This window comes from Rhea pennata, chromosome 8 (assembly GCF_028389875.1).
Source record: "Rhea pennata isolate bPtePen1 chromosome 8, bPtePen1.pri, whole genome shotgun sequence".
In the NCBI taxonomy this organism is placed as follows: Eukaryota; Metazoa; Chordata; class Aves; order Rheiformes; family Rheidae; genus Rhea; species Rhea pennata.
Window position 1 is genome coordinate 14,024,627 of NC_084670.1, and position 27,238 is coordinate 14,051,864.

The 27,238-nt window shown below is 36.1% G+C and overlaps 1 protein-coding gene across 9 annotated transcripts in view; it reads right to left on the minus strand.

Annotated features, from left to right (window-relative positions):
- FUBP1 (far upstream element binding protein 1) overlaps positions 1-26,977 on the minus strand; it is a 41,382-nt gene extending 14,405 nt beyond the window's left edge. For 2 of the 9 annotated variants that reach the window (XR_009959106.1, XM_062581483.1), the window contains exons 1-20: positions 26,767-26,977; positions 25,510-25,600; positions 24,463-24,525; positions 23,605-23,643; positions 23,211-23,250; positions 22,235-22,284; positions 22,073-22,144; positions 21,759-21,816; positions 19,220-19,382; positions 19,026-19,124; positions 18,842-18,943; positions 18,059-18,161; positions 17,874-17,974; positions 17,146-17,287; positions 15,800-15,960; positions 14,595-14,749; positions 14,434-14,513; positions 11,834-11,962; positions 11,135-11,209; positions 5,903-6,048 (exon numbers count right to left, since the gene is read on the minus strand). Coding sequence is in view for 6 of the 9 variants with exons in the window: in XM_062581483.1 (XP_062437467.1) it covers positions 5,903-6,048; positions 11,135-11,209; positions 11,834-11,962; positions 14,434-14,513; positions 14,595-14,749; positions 15,800-15,960; positions 17,146-17,287; positions 17,874-17,974; positions 18,059-18,161; positions 18,842-18,943; positions 19,026-19,124; positions 19,220-19,382; positions 21,759-21,816; positions 22,073-22,144; positions 22,235-22,284; positions 23,211-23,250; positions 23,605-23,643; positions 24,463-24,525; positions 25,510-25,600; positions 26,767-26,880 (1,983 nt within the window). In the remaining 3 variants the exon portion in view is untranslated. Of the gene's footprint in view, positions 1-757; positions 4,353-5,439; positions 5,534-5,902; positions 6,049-11,134; positions 11,210-11,833; positions 11,963-14,433; positions 14,514-14,594; positions 14,750-15,799; positions 15,961-17,145; positions 17,288-17,873; positions 17,975-18,058; positions 18,162-18,841; positions 18,944-19,025; positions 19,125-19,219; positions 19,383-21,758; positions 21,817-22,072; positions 22,145-22,234; positions 22,285-23,210; positions 23,251-23,604; positions 23,644-24,462; positions 24,526-25,509; positions 25,601-26,766 lie in introns of those variants that run through there. The other 7 variants (XR_009959104.1, XR_009959105.1, XM_062581485.1 and 4 more) reach the window with 7 other exon arrangements.
- Between the last annotated feature and the right edge of the window lie 261 nt (positions 26,978-27,238).

The following is a 27,238-nucleotide window of genomic DNA, read 5'->3' on the forward strand; positions in this document are numbered from 1 at the left end:
ATCCAAAACTGAACACAATCTCAGTAAGGCTTGCAGTAAAGTATTAAAATTTGCTTATAAAAAAAAATATATTTTTCCACTAATAAAAAGATACATGTACAGTTGGTGACAAAATATGGGACAATCATCGTGAATTTTGTAGGAAGAAAGCTTTAAAATAGAAGTATTATATGGAAGTGTCTAGTTTTTCAACCTTCATTATCTCTTGTTTCAATAGACTTACTGCTGCATCTCTAAACATTGTCTGCTTATGTCTAGCATACTATTTTTCTCTAAGACCTGTTGATATCACTGCTAATGCCATTCATTATGCCTAATATCTAAATGGTTCAGCTTCGGCTTCTGTAAGAGTTCTTTCACAAAAGAAAAAACATTTAAATTGAAGAACACATGTAGAGCATTATCATAAGACAGCGAAGCTGCAGCAAATACACAATCACTTCTAAAATGATTTTTGAGGTTTTGCTATGACTCAATCTGCTGACTGCTCTTCGTACAAAGTTATCTCAAAAATTTCTTTTGCCTCAATACAATAATTATAGATTCTGAAACATCCTGAAAAAAACTCATTGATAAGCTGTATGACGTTTTGAGTGAATATTTATCTTAACAGCAGTATTAAGAATATATTTTACTTCATTTCATGTGGGTGATGTTCATTTCACATAAATACTAGTTGTTGCTATATTCAGTTTTTCTGAAGCTGTAATTTCAAACTAATGAATGCAGGGGTAAGAGCATAAAAGAGACAAAAGCATTGCTATTATTATCCATCAGTTTACATTTATTGAGAAAAACCATACAAAAAAACATTATACAGTTAACGTGTACCCATATTACATACAATATCAATGCAAGCTCAAAACCACATTTTTGTAAAGCATTCAATTTACCTCAAGTCCAAGCTGCATCTCCCTAAGACACTGTTCCCATCACAGTTGCCTTTTAAAGCCAATCTTCTTTATACACACGGGTAGTTTCTGCAGAGAACACTTTTCTCAGGACGAAAATGCATTTCACATGCACGCAAGAGAAATATTTGTGCATACATAAGAGTTTTATAAGCTATTACTATGGAAGAGGGAATCCTGTCAACTGTATGCTTTCTGAAAGGCCCAGTCCCCCCTTCCTCCCACCATGTCCAAAAAAAAAAGCAAAATAAAAAGCTTTTAGCATGCAATGGAAAACTTAAAAGCTACTTTGGAAGGGAATAAAGTAGAAACAGTTGCTATCATCCAATAAAATACCACTAGTAAAAAGATAAAATATTTCAAGAGAGACTGCGCAGTGAAAAAAATGATACTGTCTGCCTGAACGTCTTAAACACATGGCATATGATCATGCTAGATAAAAGATTATCCACCTGGTATTTTATTTCATGTCCTGTCTTAAAGTATATGCTGCAGAGAGTGGTATGAAAATGCTTTTCCTACTTTGAACATTATGCTTCCTTTTTTAAGTTTTGGTACTCTTTACATTCTACTTAATTTGTGGGACTCTAGGGAAGAAAAAGCAGGAAACTTCAAAGACACCTTTGGGCAAGTTCATTATACTACCAAGAAAGTCCAGGTATCTTACTGGATCAGGATAACTTCAGTAACATATTTTCTGTTCTCCCAAGAACGGTGAGTTTGGGGACAGAGTTGAAAAATAAACACTACACTTTAGTACAAAATAGCATGTCTGTAAACTCTGCAGTGAGCAAGCTGAAAATCAGTATACCTCAAATGCTACATACTAAGGCAAGTTCATTTCATCTTCCACACTCTAGCTTTTTCTTCTCTATTTCCTCCCACTGGCTAAATTTACAATTAAAAGGCTGTTAAGATATTTTAGGAACAACAGTTGTAAAAAAAACCCCAGCATGTTAAAAGAAGCGAACAAATGACTCACCCCAACACTAAATTCACAGTATCAAAATCCAAACGGTACACACCTAACTTTCTCTTGTCAAAAATGAATCTGAGTAACATATTAAGCAATAAATCATCAAATATCAATAGGCTTGAGAAACTGGAGTACAACTATTAATTTAGTTCAAAAAGTCAAAATACCTAGCTTGACTGTTTAGAAGAATATAAATTAGAATATATGGTTTATATTATTAAATCACAGTTAAAAAAACTTAACAGATTATGGAACAGTTATGGTCAAACAAATAGTACTTTAAAGAATGAGAAGTGATCAAAACAAAAATTATACCCTATACCAGTATGTATGGGATACATTTCAAATCTGTTATGTTTTTTGCCAATTTTACCTTCTACATGGAGCCCTTCTATGGTCCATGCTCATCGGCTCACCAATGGCATACACTCAAAGGATTCCTCTTTATTGGTAGTAACTATCTCAGGACCTGATTCTATGAGCTATGATTTGGTGCTTGCAGCATCTTCAGCACTGTGTGTGAAAATGAAGGCAGTATTTTTGAATATTTTTCTTTCATGTACAGATAAGCAGGACTTTTGAAAGAGGAGCAGCATATTTTAGAAACAGAATAATCAACAAAAAAGACTGAATAGATGCTGCTTTACTTCAAGCTAAAAAAAACCGAAACAAACAAACAAAAAAGAAAGAAAAGAAAAGAAAAGAAAAGAAAAGAAAAGAAAAAACCCAAATCCTGTACCAGACCATCTAAGACATACAAACATTTTAAACTGGCAAAATATACAGCAATTCAGTTAAAATATCAAGAAACAGGAAACACTGACTGCTATATAGATAAAATATTATTTGCTGCACTGTTAACATTGGTGCACATGCTTTTTCAAATAAAACACACTCCTCTGCAAAATTCTAGAGTCTATTTTCCTACCATGTCAAGTATGAATAAGTGAACTAAATTATCTAAAGATTCCACTAACACACTATAACTGTAAGACAAGTTATCAAGTTCAGTGATAACAACAAGTTATATTCTTTAAAATCAAGTCTTATTCGTCGAGTGGGAATAGTGCCCTATTATAAAAAAAAACATTTGTGAAGGCTGTTGACATTTCTAACCAGTCATTCCTGCATATTTTTAACGGTTTTGATTCTTTAATTGCAACAATTAGCTAGTTGAGAAAAAAGTAACAAAAATGACTTCTTTTGATTAAGCTTAAATTACTGCAATCTACTAATGTTTTCTAAAAAAGATACATATTTACCTAGAAATATAAACAGTTGTTTAAAAACTTAAGACTTTCCACTGAAATGGAACCGTGAGTAACAATGCATTTGGGGGAAAGCAGCTGATTGCTTTTCAATACACAACCACAAAGATCTCACAGGGACAACATTAATGTACTGAAATATATTAATTTTATATACTTCCTTAGGTTGTGCTTACCTGTTGCTTTTTTGCAGCAGAACCTAAGGTGGAAGGTCTGGGAAGGCACTGTGAAGTATAAATAATTGCACTGTTTGCAATTAATAAGATTTTATACCTTAAATGAATCAAAATCAACAGCCTCCATTTTGTGAATGATAAAGAATTCAGTGAATTTAAATTTTGCTCAGTTTAGTACATAATAAATGCACCATTCTACAAGGTTATCTACAGAATACCATGCAAAATATCTGAACTATTAAACTTCATACCCTACACTAAAGATAGCAAGTATCATCCTAGCCTTTTTTAAACTACCAGAATAATTCCTAATTTTAAAAGGGATAAAAATAATTCCTTCTTTCTACAGCACAATACATACATTGCTGATTACCTGAATAAAACTACTTCAGTTGTCAACCTTAACTTTTTCTCTGTACAGCCACACTAAAAAGTTCATTCTCAAAACAACAAAATGGTATTCCAAAAGATAAAGCAAGTAACAGTTATAAAATTATTTTAAAACATACCTACATCACTACATATCTGCAAACTGAAGAAAAACACAACTCCTGTCTAACAAGTGTTTCCAAAAGAATTCAACGTTACAATATGCATACTTAAATACACTGAATAATAGAGCTCTTTGTCTCAGGTGCACTAATGAAAAAAGACTCAGATAAACAGAAACATGATTTTCTTTTGCTATTGCTAAACGTTTCAAGAATACTTACCCATAAAGCTCACATTATGTGTATAGAGATATATATATATATATATATGGCACACCTATGTTTCTGAATTAAGAAGCAATTACAATTTCCTAAGATAATCAGCACTGTATTCCAACATAATAGTCACACAAGTATGGCATTTTCATTATGTGGAACATTGACAAAAAGATACTGTTGCAGTTCATCAATTTGTCATTCTGATGTACTTACAGTGCAATGCTCCTTGAAGGAACAATCAAGGATGATACACAGCACAGTCCTCCTCACCCCTATAGAGCTAGTTCTATACTGGCTGGATCAAACCTGCACTTCAACAGACAATGGCAAGACAGACTGTATTGCATGTAGTCTAATATACGCAAAGAGCCAATAAATATGCAAAGAGCAAACACAGGATTTCAAGAGAATCAGATTTTTAGTATGAGCATTAGAGTAATAAGAAGGTTCAAGTATATAAAAAAAAAATCATTTGATTCAAAGACTGGTCTTGAGTATTTACAAAACAGAAATTATCTGCTCTGCAGGAAGTTCTCAACCGCTCCCCAACACTCAAACAAAACAGCGTTTCAAGGACAGATGCAATTTTTGTAACTACTATGCATACCACAATGACCTTTCTGCACTGAATTTCGAAGTGAACTACTTTAAACTGAAGGCTTAAGCACAAACACTTAAATTTTATAACTAGTCTGAAGAATCCTTAAAATAGTTATGCAGGAACAGTTTTGAAGTCAAATATTCAATTAAGAACAAAAATAAACTGTTAGAGCAGCTGTACAGGTCTCAAACAGTGGTTATGTATAAAAGGAAATTTCACTGTTAATGCAACAGAAGTATGCCAAAAATCACCTTCTTAAACACATGCAATCTTTAATCAAATAGAAAGAAAATTAAGATATCAAGATTACTGGTGCTAGGCAGCAAAATACAATGAATAAAAGAGATCCTCCATCTACAACTACTCTGCAAGAGGGGAAAAACATGCTAACGACAAGTTTTTAAACCTAACAAGTTTTATGAAGGGCAGAGGGAAAAACAAACCAAAAAACCTCAATTGTGTACAAGTACCTTAATTTGGCATTGCAAATCAATCCTATAATTTTTTGAATATCCACATATCCAACTTACCGACACAGGAGGTTTCATATTATTTATTGTAAAGCACAAAACAGGCATTTTAAAAGTGATAAAGTATACATTGAAAAAGTACATTTATATCACAAAGCATTGACCACATAATAATTGCAAATACATTTGCTGGAATGTGTACATCTACACTAATACTAAAAACAAACCATTTTTCATTTCTACACAGAAATATTACCTCCTATCAGTAGTGATAGATATTTTGTACATTTTCAAAAACACTATTTTTTAACCAAACAAAATTAAGATCTTCATCAAGGCGTCTGCATCCATACATTTAACAAAGGTTTTTTCCCCCACACAATGAAGCAAATACTGTATTGTCCACTTCTTATTATTGGCCCTGTGCAGAAGAGATACATAAGAGATACACAAAAAGTTAAAGAAAATCCTTTAAATCGAGCTAACTCAGGAGTGAAGCCTTTAAGAAAGAAAAATTGGTTAATGTAAATGGTGGTGGCTTCTTGCATGGTTTTCAAAACCCTGGGAGGAGAAAGTTTCTTTTTTAAAAAAAAAATCAAAATCACCAAACGTATGGACAGAACTCAAGTTATCAGGTAAAGCAAAGTCATTTATTAATTATTCTGATAGTTATTTTGCTAGAAAAAAAAAAGATGCATACTCCAAAGGTAACAAAGCAGGAGACATGCAAAAAAATATCTATAATCACTGAAACAGAAGCCAGCCAAAAAGTACTTAATAAAATTTATACCTGTGGTGCTGGAGGATGCTGTGGCATTCCCTGTGGGCTCGTCTGGGCGTAATATGCTGCCTGTTGTCTGTAGTACTCAGCCCATGCTGCACTATAATCTGGTTGACCACCTGGCGGAGCCCCAGCAGGCGCAGGAACTGCTTGACCTGCAAGTAATTAAAATTATTTAGCATAGCTTTGTTGCTGCAATAAAGGTGAAAAAATTAAAAATAATCCCACCGTTAACAAACATTACCTTGCTTTTTGTAATAGTTTCCCCAAGATTTTGAATAATCTTGTGGCTGCCCTTTTTGGCCTAACCACTCTCCCTATTTTAACATAATGATTCCTGTGTAAGGAAAAACTGAAGATGCATAGGAAGGACAGGTGTTTCCACCTTCCTGAATCATGTTCCAGAGCAAAAGTCTTTAAGCATGCTAGTCGAAACTAACATGGAACAAGCAAATTAAAATACAGGTCAACAAGGGAGATCACTTTTGTTCATCTGCCTAGACTGACCTTTACTTCATTGTACAAGCTGCATTAAATAATTCACCAGACACTAATTTATTAACTCTCCTAATTTTGACATCCTTTATGTAAATCCTGGATTAACATAGATTATGGTTTTTTTGTTAACCCTTTTTTCTACCACAGACGACAGTCCTGCAACTTCTCCTTCAAACCCTCAACTCAAGTTCCAAGCCTCTAGGAATGACAGTACATATACATGGAGCACTAGACTTATAGTTGACAATTGCCAGCCTTTCTAACAAAATCATATTGCAACATAAAACCTTTATAAAGATGCTAAAATAATACAACAGGATTCTATCCAAAAAATATTATAGCCAACATTTAAAACCTCAGCCATTCTATTTACCCGAGGAAGGTTTGTCCCTGACATCTTTGCTTTTGTCCTTTTTCTTGATTCAGAGACATGCAACACATTCTAGAATCACCAACACCTTATTTGTTAATTCTTATGTCAAAAGCTGCTTTGCCAGTTACCACTGCAAGGATACTCATAACTATTTGCTACTTAAAATTACAAAACACTGTAAAATACAAAAATACGGCATCTCAATCTCAAGGAGTTAAAACTGTTATTTTTCAAAAAAAATAAAGGTCAAGATTAGGATACTACAGTAGGAAAAAAGAACAAAACACCACACCCAACCACACTACTACAAATAAACAAATCCAAGTAAAATGGGAAAGTGCAAGCTGCACAATTCCAAGATAGGCATCAAATCTGATCTTCTGTTGTCAAAAAAGGGGCAGCTTCCTAAGAGAGATGGCTCAGTTTTCAGTCCAAATTGAAATCACCTCACCTTGGAAAGGCCAGCAGTTGTTAGCTTTTAAGACTGAAGACCATTGAGGAAGCCCATAAAGAACAGGAATATCAAAACATTCTAGCGAACTGCTGTCTAGGATATCAGGTGTATGCATTAAAAAAAACACTTCACACAAAATATCAGCTACTCACATTCTTATTTACATACATTTTCCAAATCCTCAAAAAACATGTTAGCAAAGAGTCTGGACATATGGCAAAGCACTATCCTAAATGCTTCCACTTTCCAACTATGTATGTAATTTACATAGTTAGGTTTTCAACTTGCTCTGTAGATATTATTTGATCAAAAACCAACAAAACAAAAAACTTTTCCCTCAGTTTATGGATTACAGAGTAAAGCAACTGTTGTCATAGAAAAACTAACTTAAATTTCCTCAACTCTTAAAGAGCTGAAACCACATAATGTCTGATGTATGAGCAACATGGGAGGATTTACACTTCCAGACAATAATTTTAACCAAAATGGTCTTTAATAGCATTATACATTTCCCAGAATACATTTTTTTGCAAGTTCAGTATGATATAAGATCACAATTCCATCTGCAAATTAGTAGTGATGCCTGACATAAGCTATGTCAAAGCTATGGCTTTTTTTGTACCTTATGACATGAGAAACTTCCAGCATTTAAGCCGCTACCCCAAGGTAGTGCTGAAATTCAAGTATAGAAAATTGGATGTCTATTGAATTTCTTTTCTTGAATGGATTAGGAAAAATTTGAATATTTTAGTTGCACTGCTCCCCTACCAAGTACAGCCAGCAATTCTGAGCCTGCACGTGGAATTCAGCAGCTTGCACAAAATCGCCTCTTAGTGTTCAGAACTGCACGGAAGCAGTACATGCTCATCAACATCCAGATTTACCTGGAACACCTTATTGAACAAGACAGATAAGCTACATACATGGGAATATAAGAAACAAAATACTTCCCAGGAGAGAAAAACCGCATGATTCTACAGTTCTTCCTTTACTCAATCATGAGTGGTGATTTTAGCAAGGAAAAAGCTTTTCTTTTCCCCGTCATACTACAGTTGAGGAATTACTAAAGAACACTTCCACTATTTTATTATGGAATCTTTTAATTAAAGGGCCAATTCTACCCATTTTAGAAAGATTTTAAGTGATAAACATACAAGCCTCTATGACGTCATATAGATCATTCACTAAAATCTGACTTCATGTTTAGTGGAAACTTATCTGTGGGAGCTTTGTAGGCTCCAGTTATGCAAATCTCTTTCAACTCTTGTAGGAAAAAAAATAGTATATCTTTAATTGAAGATAATATCTATGACTTCAAAAGTTAAATTGAAAGCAGTGCTCTCATTAGCTAGTAATACTGAAGGGAATTTGAAAACAATTTTTTTGTGCATTTATGGAGTGCCAAGGAAAGAGAGTTCAAGTCACCTACAAGATCCATGAACAGAAACAGTGTGTGAAAGTAATTTAATTGCTTAAGTCTTTAATTTTCTTATTTTAATTGTATTTAGTACTCGAGCAATATTTCCAGAATAAAAAGAGAACCCCAAGAAGAGGATGGATTTTGCCACTATGTTTCTGAGTTGGAAACAGGTTATTTTCATGATGCTATTGCTATATACAGCCCCTTCAATGCAAAAACAAACAAAAAAACAAACCAACTTGTTTTCTGTGATATTATACCAGTAGGAAGGCACTCTAAATCAGTATTTTTATATTCTAGAATAGAGAGGAACATATGCATTTTTATCTATTATTTTATTTTTTTTATGCTTTTGATGAACTATTTAATAGTGCTTTAGGATTTTGGGGTCATTCACACCCAACAGTCTCAAAATTCTACTTGAAAAAAATCAAGTGCCAATTGCAGTATCACATCCAACTTGCTCAATTGGGTACTACTGATACTGAAACTTGCCACATGGATTAGTAAGGCTCATTTTCTTCGGTAGCAAAAATAAAACTACTTGGGCCTTGGAAGTTGAGGGAGTTCGGTTCTCTGTAACAGCATAGATAATCGCACAAGCAGCTGCCATTAGAATTCTTATCTGCACTGTGAAAAAAAATCTCAAATTCTGTCCAAAGATGTCCTGTAATTCCTACCTTTCTCCTTCTGCAATGAGTTACTGGGGACATGAACATTACAGCATTGCAGGAAGTGCAAGTAATGCAAATTGTGTCTGAGAGCCTAAAGGCCATAACAACTCGCTAAGTGCCTCTCCCGATTTGTTGGCTAGAAAAAACACCACCTAGATTTGTTGGCTAGAAAAAACACCACCTAAAGTTGATTTGAAGCTAAATGGGGAATCTTTGCCTTACAACCTCATTTCTTCACTTCATCCTCTTTAAGTGTATCTTAGCAGAAACGGTACCAATCATCTCAATTTTTAACATTCTGAAGAAGCAGAAAATTCTTATGCTTTACGTATCAAGTTATAAAGATCCAAACATCAAGACTTCTTCCAGGGAAAGGACCTGATTTAAACTAGAACAAAAAAAATGAAGCTCAGAACTGCTTTTCTTTTTCCCTCTCACTGATTTGCTCTATTGGGTTTTATCTATTGTATATTTTAAGAGCAATTCTTTACATCTCTCATTGCCTGCCTCTTTTTGGCTCATACTCCTTTTGGGACTCAATCCTCAAAACTCCATCTCAACATCTTTCACTAGCTGGTACATAACCAGAAAAAACACAGGCTGAAGTAACCCAGACTTTCCCTTCCAAAAGTGACAGCTTACAGCCCTTGTCAACAAATTTAATTATTCTTAAAAAAGCAAAAGCCTTAGTACTTTGTGTTTAAGAGCATGGGCTGAACTAGCAGAGGCATTAAAAAAAGTAGTTAACCAGAAGAGAAAAAATGGAAAGGCCAACAAAAATCTCAAGTGTTTGTAGGCTCCATTGTAATTTTCATAGTCTGACACACAATTCTTGAAATAAAATGTTTTTTCCTGTTTATCACTTCTGCTAGGTTAAAATAAAGAATAAAGTCAGTATGCTCTGGCAAATGGTCTGGGATCAACCTGGTTGAATATCAAAAAAGTGTAGTAAAACATACTATTCATCTTAGCTCCCAATTCTTCTGGGGGAGTGGGTATGGAGGGGGGGAGGGGGAGAGGACCACACCCAAACCAGATGCTGCTGTATGTCTGGCCAGACAGACACCAGAAAAAGCTCAGGTATTCATAATCTCACTGGTATAAAAATCTAAACCACCAGCAATATCTATGGGAGCACAATATGGTCAAAATATTAAACTGCAAGGCATTCTGATTTAAAAGGTAAAAGCACCTTTAGCCAACACACAAAGATCATGTATTCCTTCCTTATTCAGTAAATTATAAAACAATTAACTTGCATGCAAATACATTTCACTTAAAGTTAGTTCAAGCAATATATACTCAAAAAGCTAGCACCAATATACAAACTATGGTTTAAACACAGCTCTTAAACACTGCAAGGGGTATACGATATAAAGTTTCATGACAACTTTTCATTTAGTAATATGATCATACAAAGGAAGCTTCAAGAAAAATGTGTAATCTTAAGAGCATTAGGCAACATAACCACTGAAAACAGCATTATAAAAATGCAGACCAAAATTGAACTCTGAAACTTAAATATACTTTGTGTAGGTGTTTCACACAGAATAACAACTCATCTTTGTCTACAAAGTATTTTGCCAAAGCTGATCACTAATATGAATACAAGAGGGCCTTAAACCATAATTCCTAAGTAGTCTAGTTTTCAGCAAACTTCAGGGCTTTTACTATATATAGTGATACATATATGTAAAATAATATAAAACTTATAATCCAGAAGACAAATGAATGGAGCACTTTTTGTTTGGTAAAAATTTCAGATGAGACTTGCAAATCTCCTCTAACAACTTTGCAACAACAGAAAAACATGCACACATACCCATTTTTTTGTAGTACTCTTCCCATGCCTTGGTATAGTCAACCTGCCCTGCTGGTGCTGGATTTGGCTGATCTCCTGAATTACATATAAAAATAATTGTTAAAACAAGACTTCTATTTTTTGGTTTTGTACACAGAACAACATACAAATAAGCATCTGAGTGTTTTGAAAACAAGCCCAAATAATGACACTCAAATCTGACACTGAAAAACCTATCTGCTACAAAAGCTAATATAAATACAAAAACAACAAAACAAAATCAACCACACTAAAAGAAATCACAAAAATTTATTGCATTTTCAGAACTTAGGAAGCTCATACCACTTACATACAGTACAAAACGACTACTTAAACTTTAAGTTTTAGGCCTCATCCAGACACAAAAGTTTTAATAGTACAAATAAAGCAGTAGTTTTCCTAAACCATTTAAAGTTATGCGACTGTTTAAACAAGTAAAAACTAGTAAGTTTGGCTCATTCTACTTTTTCCTATGACTGCAATAAGTAGATGCAATTAATTCAGATCAAATGACAGGGAAATGTGTCTCTGGAATTGCACTAGAAGTAATGTTGAAGACTGAAAGCAAGAGTTTTCCAGTAAAACTGGCTACCTTACAATATGTTTACCCAATATGTAAGACAATAGTAATAATAAAGAGTGACCTCTCCCCTCCAACATTAAGAAATTTAACTGTTTTACCTTGTCCATTAGTTTGGGTTGTAGCTGGTCCACCAGGAGGGGCTGCAGGTGGTGGCTGTGCTTGTTGTTGATAGTAGTGAGCATAGTAAGCTGCCCACGCAGCTGAATTGGGATCTGTTCCTGGCTTACCTGTGAAATAAAACAAACATTTATAAAAGTGGTACGAACAGAAAGTTGTTTTCAGTTAACAGCATTCTAAGCACTCTTATTTTCCTCCAAGGAAAAAGTCCATCTAAACCAAGTAACCAGTTCAACTTGTAAGTATCTTTTCTTTCTAACACAAACTATCAATTTCAAAACAGCACAGTACAACGAGTACTTTTTATAGAGGTGCCTAGATAAAAATCTTCATAGAATCCTTACTACTACAAGAACATTTATTAATTTTTAAGGTGATGAGGAAAAACAGACTTTCAAGTTTATTTAAATGATCATTTTACTGAATTGCATTAAGAATGAATCATTCTAGCACCAAACAATTTAAAGTTTTACTTTTTGTAATCTCACACTAATACCACTGACACAAGCATAGGCACCCTAAATACACCTGAAATAGAGAAATGCAGATTACTCGACATTTGCAGTGTTTGTCATTTAAACCTTAAAGCAACAGTAAAATACAGAAATACACAGTATTTTAAGAACTTGAATTCCTGTCCATGACTGTAAGGATTTATGGTTCGCTTGCAGCTTTTTAGTCTAACATATGATGATAGCAACACTTGTATCTTCTGTAGCTATCTCCAATGTTCCCCTTATTTTTAATTGAATCTAGTAAGTCTAATTATGCTGCTTCCTACAGTCTTATTTCTCTTTCTGTTAAAGTTTACTCTCCCCGCAGAATCAGAGGTGGATTACATTAACAAATCAGCAATCCACAAAAATGTACTTCTACTTATTATAGAAAATAGTGTTCTTCAGTAAGACCTACATCCTTAAAAAATGAAAAAAAAAAGTCTGTCTGCAAATAAATGGAGCAACTGATGAAAAAACTTCACAAAGGGCTAAAACTGATAATTTGGATGGATAATGTGAATGAAAGTGTATTCCCTCCCCCCAAAGCAAAAAATAGGTGAAGGAGCAGCAAACTGAAAAGAAAGTAGTAATTCACTGGAAAAAGCATCTGGGGTATGGTGGTGGGGAGCCCACACACCCTGGAAGAAAAAAGGCGAACAAATTACTACAAAATGAAATACTACAAGAAACGTTAGATGCAACCATTTAAAATGCATAAGTAATATGAGCATATTAAAAACAACGTTAACAAGCAGTTTCTTTTCGTAATTACATTGCTTGCAGTGACAATGGTGTATTCAAGCAGTTTTTAACGCCTTCTGGGCAGGCAGAAGACTGTCAAGGACTATCATGTCTGTTATAGGGATGCTTCTACACAGGACAAGCAGTAACATACCTAGCTGAACACGTTTTGTTATTGAACACAGTGCAAAGCAAGACAAATCACATCTACTGAACACCTTAAGATGAACAAAAACACTGTATCTTTGTTCATTACAAAACTGCAGTGATCCAACACAGCCTCATCTAATATAAAACCAATATGTATTGTTTTAAGGTTACCTGCATGTATCAAAGCTACTGCTACAGAAGCTCACATAGCAGGGATTCAATAAAAACCTCAAAAGAAAATCTGAGTGCAGTTACTATAGCTCCTTTCAAGTGACAAGATATAAGCATGGTTCAGAAGAAAACATCTCTGGAAAAAAAAAAAACTATAAACCACTATAACCACTCTTTCGTTTCACTGAAGTGTGCAAGTAAACATATCTGTACCAAACTCGCTCATAAGTGCTAGTCAAAAGACAAACTGATTCCAACAGCGTATGTAAAAATGAATTAGATTTACAAGAGGAACACTTACCAGAATCTGAAGTAAAATCAGCTACTGAGATAAGTATTTAATACATTTTTATGTAGATTGCTTTATTAAAAAGAGTTGGTAATGAAAAAGATTTTGACAGTGGTTTTGGATGAAACCAAATTAAAATAAATTAAATGGATTAAGTTAATTGCATCTCAGCCTACCAGAAGTGTCAAGTCAAATTACTTTGAATCACTCTACCTTTCAATGTTGGTAACAGACATTTTAAATGCATGGAGAGCTACCATAAAAGTATGGGTAATGTAATAAAAGGCAGCTCTTCATCAAAAAAGAAAGGAAGATGCAAAGAACATAAATAGAAGAACTCTAGATTGTAACAACTACTAAAAACCCACCCTTCTTCACTAATGTGATGTGTGTCAGGACCACTGGCTATCAGAAAATACTTACTTCATTTACAACTTAAAATCTTTTGACTAAAGTTCTAAAGAAGTTCTACCTCAAAGACACAGCAGAGGTGTAAATGCCTCAACCACTTAGCCTTACTAAACCTTTAACTGCAGTTTCCCTCCTTGCTCTAGTCCAAGCATAGGATCTAACTTAAATAAGAGGAAGAGAACTAAAACTTCAGAAAATTGGAATTAAGAACTCCCAGTCTTGAGAAAGATAAAAGAGAGAAAGGGGAGAAAAAAAATAGTAAGATGTTTTTACTTTCAGTAAAAAACATGCCACAGAGTAAATGCTGTGTACCATCTCTTACCTGGATCTGGTGGATTTGGTGGCTGCCAGTGTGGATAAGCATTTCCCCATCCTTGTGGAGCATATGGGGCTGGAGGACCACTATAAAACAAAAACAAACAATATACAGTGAAAACCAGCCCGAGGATTACTCTAAAAACGGCTAGCTGAAGCAATACTTACTGAGGGGCAGGACCAGGAGGCCCCGGATTGTAAGGAGCAGGGTTATACGGTCCCATAGGAGCACCAGGACCTGGGGGACCAGGAGGTCCGTGTGGCCCAGGAACAACACCATGGGGTCCATGAGGAACTGGTGGACCCAGTGGATTAACTGGACCCTGCAATAATAATAGCATGTAGATGAGAAGTAAACCCTGAAGTCCTCCATTTCCCTGCAATTTAAAATGCTAAATCCAAACTACTTGAAAATATCATCTAAAAAGGTTTTATTCAAATTCTTAAATAAAGACATTTCCCTGCAGAAGCCATTTTTTCTGAAAGTCAATTTTTCTGGCTTATGGGTAGCTAGAGAATAGACAGAGTTAAAGCAGCTTTGGTTGTAATAACAACCAAATAGCTGCATTTATCTCGCAGATCCTTCTTAATGAAGCAAATGCTGCAGCCCAACCCTCCCCCTCATTCCTCAGGGAAATGCTTTATAATCACACAACAGTAGGTTAAAAAAAAAATTCAGGAAGTTCTCATATAATTAAAAAAAAATTCACTGGTTTATAGACTGTTAGTAAATATAAGACCACATGATTGATTGTCACACACTTAGATGTTACAAGGTAAAAATGAAAAAAAAAGTGAATGCTAGTAACCAAAACAGGTAAAATAGAAGTTTCCAGTACCATCAATAAGCGATTACCTTCAGTTTTAAGTTATAATTCAAATCAATGAGTAAGTTCAGTGGCAAAATCCAGAAAGTAAATTTGATTACATGCATACACAGAAACAAAACTGCACTGAATTTGGAGCATATAATTCAGATAAAGATGGTATCCACCTGAACACATTAAGATTGAAACATTAACCACCTAATTTAGTAGTTTTAAGATATCCAGGATATTTTCATAGTTGTCAAATATTCTCATCATCCACAACAAACTGGCTATCTTCTAGAATGCAGCATTGAGAAATATACTCAGTTATATTGAAAAATTTGATTTTTTTATTCAAAGATTTTGCTTCTTTTACAGTATCAACAAAAATGCTGATTAGTGGTTATGTTTTTATCACTTCAAATCCAGATTTACTATTACTATTTACCATTTTAGATCTATTTTCTATAATTAGAAAGTAAATTGGAAAAAAATTCTCCACAGAAAAGCCCCATTGTTTTGTTTAATTATAGTAATAAAAAAAACATATAACTATATACTCACTCCAATCTTTTCTTCTATAAGTTGTCGTGCGTAATCTATTTGCTGTGGTGTTCCACGGATAGTAAACATCTTCATGTTTGGATCTGCATTAGGTGGAGGATTTCTCTGAAGTTCTATTCTGGCACCAGATTGCTGGCTTATACTTTTGATAGTTTCACCACCTACAATATAATGTACAACTTTTATGACATGCAGTAAAACAAAAATACTAAGATTCAAATCAGATAAAATGACCTACGTCGAAACTGAAAGATACAGAACTGAAGTGACCTATTTTTGAGCCATATAACACATTCTTTTAGTAATAAAAAACCTTTCCTTTTAGTGTAGTTAGAGCCTTGTTCGCAATGAACCAGTAAATTATTTTTTAAATTAAAGACCACAATCTTGTTATTCAGAAAGATGAGCAAAGAGTTCCTGCAATACTGCCTGCTTTTTTCCATTCATGCAAGAAATGTGAAATTAGACATGAATAGGAACCAATACCCGTGGTTCTCAATGAATACAACCTTAAAACCTAAGCCTCCCAAAAAACAATAAGTACAGATGAAAAGAAATAAAACTTGACTAGATTGTAAGTTTCACATTTTTCGCAGTGTATTCAAACTCAAAAAGATAAGCTCCTAAACTAGTTTCTCCTCTTACAGGTTGCTGAAAAGTTACTTGTATCATTAGTAGGCATATAATTTACAGAGGTCATTGGCTTTTTCTTTTTCCCCCTCTCCTGTCTTTTCTTTTTAATAATCAACCTTCCAACTGAACTATGACAGCCTACTTGTTTTGTCTGGAAAACACATTACAAACAAAAGGTTAAGGTAACTCAAGCATTTCATTTTGGGGCATACAATAAATTATTTCAAAATGAAATTATTTGATAACCGATTACTTTAGTAACAAAAAAAATTGTTACAGCATTCTAGTGTAAAAGATCTTTTCTGGAATATGTGAAAATTAGTTTTAAGAGATAATTACAGATTGAGTAACACTAGTCTAATCAACAACATCAAATGCAAGCTACTTATAACATACAACAACATCTAAATCTGCCAAACACTACAACATAACTTAGTATTTAATATTTTTAAACACATGCATTATATAAATTGAGTGGTTCTTGACTTTGAACTACCAGGATATGAGCTTTGGGGAGGAAAATCTTTTCTACTAAAAAGATGAGGAGTGTTATGATTTAGCTGGATTATCTTCCTCTGTTGTGTATGAAACTCTTTGCAAAGGCTTCTCTTGAAGCATCTCTCTAGTATGGCTATTTGCACAAATGGAAAAGCTTAAAGCTTTTAAAATATGAATATATATACACACACACACATATATATAAGATATATTGCCTTTGCCAATGATTAATCCAGTTTTGCCAGTGGGAACAATGAAATTGAATTCCTGTAATCCACCAGGAGGCCCCATGTTCCAGTTGCCTTGACCTCTACCCCTTCCTCGACCACCAGGTCCTGGTCCACCAGGGTTACCAGCCTGAAAGCAAAAAAAAAAAAAAAAAAAAAAAAAAAAAAAAAAAAAAACCCACAAATTAGCATATTCTATAAAAACCTACTGCGAACAAATCATTAATGCCAACTGCTTGCTTCACTTTTTTCTTAGAATAATCCCGTCATTTAATAAAACAAATCTAATGTTACTACTCAGTTACACTGAAGTAGTATAATTTTTAAAAGTTTCACACACAGAAAGGTATCATTACTGCCTGCTTTCTGTGAATGCAGTGGTGGGAACTATAATCTCACTATGAGCAGTCAAAATCATCTTCTAAACAACTAAAAGTAGCAGCATATCAGCTATTAATACATGGCAATACTAAAAGCAGCTCTAACCAGCTAAATTAAGTATCATAGTGACTTTGAACCAGTATTACCATTGCAGCCCTTCTACTTCCAAAACCGTAACTGGAAAAGTTATGGTTATAATTCAGACTGAACTTTGAAACTACTTCAAATGATGTCCTTTTTTTTAAAAAAGTTACATACTGACTTTTTTAAAACTCAAATCTTTCAAAAAGTAGGCAAGAGTTTTTAAATGGAAAACAACATAAACATTACTCAACCTGAACACTTCGAAGGAGATCTGTAATAATTTCTGCAGCATGTTGACATCTGTCTGGAGGCCCTGTAATCTGGGCTATTCTATCTGGAGTTGTTCCATCATCTGGAATAAAAACAATCCTATTCCAGTATATGTAAACAAGTAAATTTATACTCCTCCACAGAAACGTATGGACATACTACAAACCTGGCTTAAATTGGATCCTAACACCAGCATCATTCTGTATCTTTTTTATCATCTCTCCATTTCTTCCAATCACAATACCTACAGCAAACCGTGGTATTGGAACCTTAAAGAGAACAAATTGTTTCAAGATGCTGACAATGCAAATATTCCTACTAAATTCACAAAAAATGAAAAAGTCACATATTAGAATGGCAGACTAGGGCCAGCCCTGTGCCACTTTAGGCTTTTTGAAGTGTGAACTTTTTAGTTTAGCAGTAAAAGTCAACCTCACAAATACTAGTGGAAAACATCAAAACAGGAGAGGATCCTATGCACTGCAACTTCTCACAATGGCAACAATTCCAGTGGATATCATGTTTCTTGTGGTCAACAAACAATTTCTGAAGGGCCTAAAAAAAAAACAGATACTATGGGATGAAACTTCCAGTCTCACCTCTGATGAATGGTTGTGATCTCATGACTTTCGTAAGAGGTAGAATTAAAGATCTTGCTGTAATGGCCAAACTCCAAGTTCTATAACGTCATCCATCATTATATACTTAACCAAACTTATTTGCTTCCTTATAAAATATCTCCAGCTAGCCAAAGTTGTTCAAAACTGCTGGTAATGTAAAATGAACGATGCACATCGTTTAAGGTACATTTAAGGAACGATTAAGTAATACTTACATGCCACAACCACTTTCGGAATCTGGTTAAGAACTTTCAAGGGTATTAACCAGCTTAACATTTGAATGTTAACAATCTCAAAATACAGTGAACAAGTTTTTCGACCATGCTTACGTCTATCCCTTCATTTCCTCCTATTCTTGACCCATATTCGTTGCGCACCTCTCTAAAGCCACCTTGATCACGAATTAACTCCAGCACCATTTCCTTGGCTTGCTAAAAGAAGAATGGAATTTCATTTAAGTACTGCAACATCAGAATAGTTTTTAAAAAGTCTGAATTCTGAAAGACTCCTTACTTGAACTTTATAAGGATCTCCAGTTATCCTAAGGGGCTTGTCTGCACCAGTGTTCTGTGGACCATCTTGAATCATGACCATTTTGACACCTGCTCGCTCCTATTTGACAAAAGGAGGGTCAATACCTACTCAAATCTAGATCCAATATTATCACGTGTCTAAAAAAAAAAAAAAAAAAAAAAAAACAAATATACCTGTAATTGTTTAATCGTCTCTCCACCCTTTCCAATAACTAATCCTGCTTTACTGGCTGGAATCATAATTTCTTGGACTGCATTTCCAGGTCCATCACCATGATGAAAGCCGGGTGCAGGTCTTCCCTTTTCAACTATCTGATCGAGTAATCTTTTTGCTGACCTGTCAAGGAATATATACTTATGAATACAGTGATTCCTACAAATACTGCTTGCCTACACTTGTCCTGCTTGGGAAAAAGAAAAACATTATCTTTCATTATCTTAATAGCCTTATTCACTTAATAGTTGAATTAGGGGTCCTAGCACAAATCCTTCAGTGCACACTATCCAGTTTCTTTCAGTACCTTTAAAGAGTAATTTTGTATCAAAGATAATGTGAATCTCCATGTAAGTGGTTTTGCCTCCTCTACACCAGGTCCCTTCCCAATGTGCATTCTTCTAGTTCAAAATTGTGAACAAACTCAGCAGCTTCTTTTACAGGTGGGATATTACCTCTTTCCTGGCCATTTGCCAAGTTCATGGATTTTAAATATCTTTAAGATCACTACCTCCTGATTAAAGCATTTATTATTTCAAATGTTATTAGGGAACAAAGAAATAGAATCAACATGCTAAAAGATGAGGTGAATCACACACGTTTTTATTCTCTGCAATGAAATCATCTGAAATCCTCACATTTATCAACTGTATTCTCCCCTAGCCATTGTTACCAACTTCACTGTCGTATTTCCTCATTTGTTTTACTTCCTGATAACCTTTACAACCTAAACGGACACGTTCAGCAAATCACTCTTCCCCGGCCTGTGGCTGAGTTGTTATTTCCAGATAAGCAAGCAAAAAGTTAGAAGTTTCTTCTCATCATGATATTCTGATGTATCAAACAGCACCTCTCTCCAGGCTGAAGCAGGTTAAAAAGAAGCCTCTAAAAAATGAATTTGCAACATATATTGCTCTGCTAGAAAGAAAAATCAATTTCTACTTAAGATTTTGCAATCTGCAGCTTAACTGAAACATGCTAAGCTGGTTAGATAAAACATCAAGGCCCACAAAACAAAGAGCTTTGTCACATGTATACATCCGTACAGAAACATCAAGATAGCCCGCTGCCAAAATTAATATCCATCAAAAAATTTCTGCAGAATACCTTTCTTCTCACTCTTACACTCAAAGTGTTAAGAGAAAGTAATTCCAAGAGAATGTAGCAAGTGGTAGACCTAAAAGTACACCACTGTCAGTATATAAAAAAGGTGGTTCTTTACCAAATATACAAAGTTACCATCTCCTCAAACGTGACTCATGACACAACCTATTATTCAGTAAGACCAAAACTTCATTCAGAACAAAAGAGAGAAACACTGACCTTTACATTAATGTTTAAAATATGCCATTGTTAGGTAGAAGAGTTGAAAGAGCTACAATGTACTATTTTTGGTGCATAAAAATAAGCTAGAAGTCAGAAACATTTTTACCGTATTGTTAAGCTTGAATAGTAATTCAAGTAACCTCTCATTTTACATAGTTGGTTTTTTTACATTTAACCTACAAACAGCCAATCTTAAGGCAAATCTGTTCAATGCCACTTTTATAAACAAGGCCCCCCCCCCCCAAAAAAAATTGTAAAATAAACTTAGCTTTAACACCAATATGGTCACAGCTGCTGCTTGATTCAGCATGCAAAGTTTGGATATTTGTACTTGTAAGCATTACCAGAATAATGGCCAATAGCAAGTGATTTATCTTCCACATGTATCAGTCACATTTAAGTAAAAAGGTAAGTATGTATATCTGTTAAAAACTCTTCCCTCCAATACGTGGTCAGAATAAGCTATAATTCAAAAGAACATTCCCATAAAGAAATGAAGAAAAGACTTCCTCAACAGGAGCTTATTTGGCTGCAAGGTAAGAGGTGACTGACACCTGTTTTCCTAAAGGGAAATTTATAGCTGCAGGCCATACCTGAAAAAATTAAGTGGGAGCAGCTAACAAACAAGAAACTAGCAAGCTTACTACACTTAAAATCATTCCTAGAAAAGCCAAGATAAATAGGTCTCCAAGCAGTCAACTCAAAGTGAAAAACCTCTATGCTACCACAAGAAATATTTTCTTGTTGTCATCCCCTCTCCTTCACAGACCGTGAAAGTTCACTTTACCAACTGGTATTACATAGATGCTACCTTTCCTAACTTTTGGTATACATTAGTTTATATCAAAGACACAATTAAGAACTCTGATAAACTTGGCTTTGAGTAACTCCTATTCTTATGTATTACTAATTTTCACATTTCCCCTGTAATTTTCTTAATTCCTATTAACAGAGTTTCTTTTTCACATACAATTATATCCATATTTTTGTCCTGTAATTACAAAGTATCATGAGGAATGTGATTGCAGGTTCAGGGCCTAGCTCAGTATGTATGCATTTAGCTGACCAGATTGCGTCCTCAATACAAGCCAAAGAAGGGAAATGCTATATTCAGATCCCCAAAACAGAGTATTGCACAATTAAGTAAGAATACACAGAATTTGTTTTACTTACTGAACAGACTCTGGTGTTCCAGTTAGCATACAAGATCTTTCAGGCAGGCCTCCACTATCTAAGGTCATAAAATAAAACTGATTTAACATAGTATTAAGGCAGAAAGAGATTACCAAAACCAGAAAGAGAAAATCAAATATGATACACAAACTATTGGAAAGTAGAAGAATCACTGTATCACAACATTTGTTTGGACTGCAATAACTGGGATTAGCACAAAACATTAAAATATACCTTAAGTGAAGATACAGATAATTAGAAACAACGAACAGCCTTCTGAACTTCCTACCAAAAGATATACCAGAAATAGTTACCAGGCGCAATCTGTATTTTACAGCCAGACTCCTGCTGTATGCGTGAGATCTGCTCTCCACCTCTGCCAATTACTTGGAGAAAGAAAACAGAAAAGATTATGTGTATTAACAGCATCAGTTAACATCCCCCACTATACTGCCACACTATGTCATACTACTTACTGAATCCAACCATTCCATCTGGAACTTTGTACTCTTCTGTCATCACAGACCTGTACAGGTTAAATAAAACAGAAAACAATGACCATTCAAAGACCAAACAAGCTTTGTATTTAGATACCTCTTCTAGTTAAGACAGAGGGAAGTTAATTGCCTCCCCCATCCCAGCAAAATTGTCTCCCACTAATTTTGAAAATCATATGCAAACACAGCTTTCAGTGAAACTAGGTTATTTTCAGAAATAATCAATAAGCTACAAGAGGGAATAAATACTACTACTAGTGGAAAACGGGATGTGACCACTTAAAAGTTTAAATCATAGTATGAATTGATACATGTTTTCCTTCAACCTCTTTATGAAGTCTGAGGCCACTGCTAAGGCCAATGTAGCATTAAAAGTTTAAACTGTATCTCAATTGAAGCATGCTGAAAACACATTTTGGTATCATTTATCAAAATTAGGCAAAGGATTGGAAGAATAGTTGGTTCGGGCTGTTTATGTAAGAAACGAGTGGAGAAAAAAAATATATTGTACCAGATGTAGCCAACAGAACAATAAGCTGTGCTAAGTTTGCCTTCTTTTAATCCCCCACAATTCTTTCCTATTTTCAAAATAGCATCAATCCTTTCCCTTCAGACCTGCTCCTAGCTTTTGGGTACGGCAGCTATGCTCAAATGCTGTAAGAGCAACCCATTTTTCTTATGCTAATTTTGATGCATGGCAGAGGCTGCTAAGAAAAATACAGCCAGTATAATACTATCAAAGTTATTTCAGGTGTTTGGCCTAGCCAGAATATTTTTATCAAATTTATTTCAGGTGTTTGGATTGTGGCTGCTGAAGCCAAATTTCAACATATCACTATCTCTCTATAGTATTCCTCTAATGCACCAACACTGCTCTTCCATTAGAATCTTTTTAACCGCTTTTTTACTAAAAGTGAAGTGATACATGAGGCATAGTGTGGATGTAGATTCTTACCTTTGCTGTTGATGCATTGGTGGTAGTTGATTTCCAAAAGCTATAAGCAAATATTGTTAAAATTAAACTCAGACAGTATTATTTACAACTAAGCCTTTTCTGTGGTTAATAATAAACTTAATTATATCTACTTCGGTCCAAGTTGACCTTTTAAGAAGTGTTACCAGATGATATAAAAACCATAGTTAAAAGGATTCTCAACTGTTGCTAACACAACATTCTGCCAGTTTTAGAAAGCAGACTCAAACTGCTTCAAGAAGCTAAGAGAGAAACCGAGTCAATTCTTTTGATTTGACTGGTCCAAATATCACCTACCAGATTACTGCTTCAAATTCTTGTTCTGAAAGTTTTATACTTGTTTAGGTTTACTGGCAACAAAATAAAAATTACTTACAGTCATTCTGAGGAGCAACTTTCTTAGCATCTGGTTGATCTGCAAAATTAAGATTTTTTAAAATGTTTGCCAAGAAATTCAAGAACTGTTTACACCTTTTAGTGTGAACTGTAACTTTCCAGTGCATTTTAGTCCCCCCCCTTTTTTTTTCCTCTCAATTTCAGGAAGTTGATCATCTGAATAAAAGAAAGAATCTCACGAGCACTCAGCACTTGGTTAGTATAGCTGAAAAGATGTTAGGTTCTTCCATATATCTATTAAGTGGTTTATTAAAAGGCAGTTTTCAAACACGCTGTAGATTGCTCATAGGCACCTAGTCACTGAAACTTAACTACAACAAGGAACAAAGTTTATCTCTGTTGGTTGCTCAAGCTAATGATGCTTCTATAGTAAAAAAAAACAATTAAAAAAAAGCAAATCCATACAAAAATTAACAATGATTTAAAGAAAAGTTTTCTGACAACGACCACAAGTCTAGATCAAATATCTAAAAATACAACAATATCAAATAGCAATGCAAACTCACTCCAAACATTGATATGAAATCCCTATCCAAATATCAAGCATTTCATAGCATAAAACTTCAAAAAAAAGCAGATTCAAAGCAACTACATCACTACCATCCAAATCCTTTTTGTACAAATAAAGGAATAAAAGGCACAATTAACCTATATCTGAAAAGATATACTTCAGATGCTTTCTTCCCACCCCAAAATAAAGGTTATATGAATCACCATAATTTATGTGCAGCAAAAACTCAGACACATATTCCAAGAAATATTTGTGTCAATCCAGAAAGATCCACTAGTTTATTTCATGTTTACATACTAAACACAGGTAATAAATAAAAATTCCTGCCTTTAAAAGGAGAGGGCATTCCCTCCCAGTGTGTTGTACTGCTCGGACTTGTCCAAGAGCCATCTACACATAAAATAAAAAGAATACATTACATATATCATCTGAAGCATCATTAGCTCATTTTTGTATATTAAAAACCTCACCATTAATAGAAAAAACTTTATTACAGGACACAAGATCTCCTGATATAAAGCCTTAGTTACAATCTGTAGACTGAGTTTCAATCCTCTTAAAGGAAAAAAAAGGCATTGCTCTTAAATGACACCTACGAGAACATTTCAACAAGCTCAGATTTCTCTCCACAATTTAGTCAGGATTTTGTGTGTATATTAAACATATCAAACCCTGCTAAGTTCAAGCTAGCTGACAGAAGAGGACACACACATTTCAGGAGAAAACTTTACTGCAATATAAAGCAAATCCAAAAAGCTGCAACAAGGTAGGAGATTTAAGTATGATCTTATCAGGGTTCACACACGCTGTATGTTTAAATATTAGACCAAGCAAAAACGTCTACACGGTAGAAAATTTACTTTCCTGTCTTTTTTTAAAGTCCTATGCTTTTACAATGAAATGCATTAAAATGTTTATTTGAATTTGTGCAATAACAAAACATATGAAACAATCCAATTTTAAAAAGGTGACCACTTCTTGCTCTAACTGTAACTTACAAGCTGTAAGCAGCCCTATACAACAAAGGACTACAATGACATACCTGGACAAAAAGTGTTTCTCAGTTACGAATTCATACACCCTGCCCCATCTTTTCCTCTTTAATGCAATAAAGTTACATTTAAAATATTTTAAAACAGGCTTATATTTGCTTCAGATTACAGTTACACAGCACAATGGCTTAAAAGAAATTTCCCCATTAAACTGAAAATGAAAACGCACGTTGTGGTCTATAAAGGGAACAAAATGTTTTTATGCTGTGCTATAGGGGAAAAAAAAAACAGAAATCAAAACCAAAAAACCACTTGAAATCTTTCTGGCACTGCTGCCAAGCCATACTGAACAAGAACAAATGCAACAGTAATGAACGCATACCTCCATCCTCAAGAGGTCTTTTTTGTCCTCCGTAACTGTAGTCATTTGAATTCATTGATGTGCCAGCATCTCCTCCAATTTTTGCTGCAATCTAAACATAAGCAAATGTTGTAAGAAAAAAATTCATTCAGCAAGTCCTTATTTATTCCAGGTATTCTGAATAATGTCAGCGTTTGAGATGATACATATTAATACCACTCAAAAGAGGTAAATTAGAAGTTGCTACTAGAAACAGTCTTGCAAACAGCCACGGTACTTTTTCTCCCAACATATTCAGAAGGCTTGTATTCATGCTTTACTAGGAATTTTTTCCCACATTCACTGCTTTTTCCTCTGGCTGAAAAAAAAAAATCTGCTCTTCAAACTGCAGCAACATTTTTTTCCCTAGGTTTCCTATTTTAACTATACTTCGAGAAAGCCTGAGATATGCCGCAGGCAGCTTGACTGCTAAAACTATTTTAAATCTTAAAAGTACTAAATATCCCCCCGCCTTTTTTTTTACGCTATTGCTAAAAGCGTCCTCTGTTATCAAGCAGAGGAGAAAAATTTTCCTCGAAAACAACGGACACATCGCCCGTGCTGCAAAACTACAAATAAAGCTTCTGGATTAAAAAAAAAAATCTTCCCCCCTCCCTCAAAAAAAAAAAAAAAACCAAACACACACGAAAAGACACCTTGGCCGCCTTCGCTCCGCAGGCCGCGGCACCTCCCAACCGGTCCGGGCAGGTTAGCGGGCACCCAGGGCGCCTCCGGGGACACAATACGGGGCAGCGCGGCGGAGCCGCCCTCCTCCGCTCGGTCGCCCCGCAGGGCGCGGGGCTGCCGATAAGGCGGCGCGCCGTCCGCCGAGATTGCGCCTCCCCGCAGGCGGGCAGCGGGCACCAGGCCGCGCCGCGATGGCGCGGATCCCGCCGGGCCGAGCTAGGGCACCGCGGGCGGCCGCTCAGGCAGCGGGCGATGGCGGAGGGAGGCTGGCGGCGACCGACTGGAAAACGCTCGCCGCTCGCCTGCCCGCGCCCGAGCAGGGCGGGCGGGGCGGAGAGGGGGCGAGGGACAGCACAAAGCCTCCCCGCCGCGCCCCGCGGGGGCATCCTGGCGGGGCGGCCCCCCCCCTCAGGCCTCCGCAGGGCCCGGCGCCGCCGCCGCGCGGCCCGCTACCTCCCGCCGCGGCGGCGCCGGCTCAGGAGGGGCCTCCGGGCCCCGCAGCCCGAGGGCCCGGGCACCCATTGATTTGGCAGGGCCACGTTACACACGCACCTGCCTAGCCCGCTGCAGCGCGTCTTTAAAGGCATCGTTCACTCCTCCACCTCCGCCGCCGCCTCCCCCGGGCGCGCCCGAAGCAGGAGGGGGCACCGTGGAATAGTCCGCCATGCTCGCTCAGCCGCCGCTTCCTGCCCCACTCGCTGCCTGCCAAGAAAGAAAGAAAATGGCGGCGGGCGGGAGCCTTTCACATTCCTGCGCGGCATCGTGCTCGGGGAGGGGGGAGGGAGACCGATGTAGCCTCGCGAGACCTGCGGCGGGGAGGGGCGAGATTTCATAGGGGTGCCGGAGAAAGCCCAGGAAACCTCGCGACGTTTCGCCTTGCCCCGCTACGTGGGTGGGTGGGGGGAGAGGAGGAGGAGCGGGGTCTCCCGGGTGCGCCCTTCAGGGGCGCGCGCGGGGGCGGGGGGTTGTGGAGGGGCTCTGCAGGGCGGTGGGAGGGGCGGAGGGCTCGCGAGCTTTCCGCAGC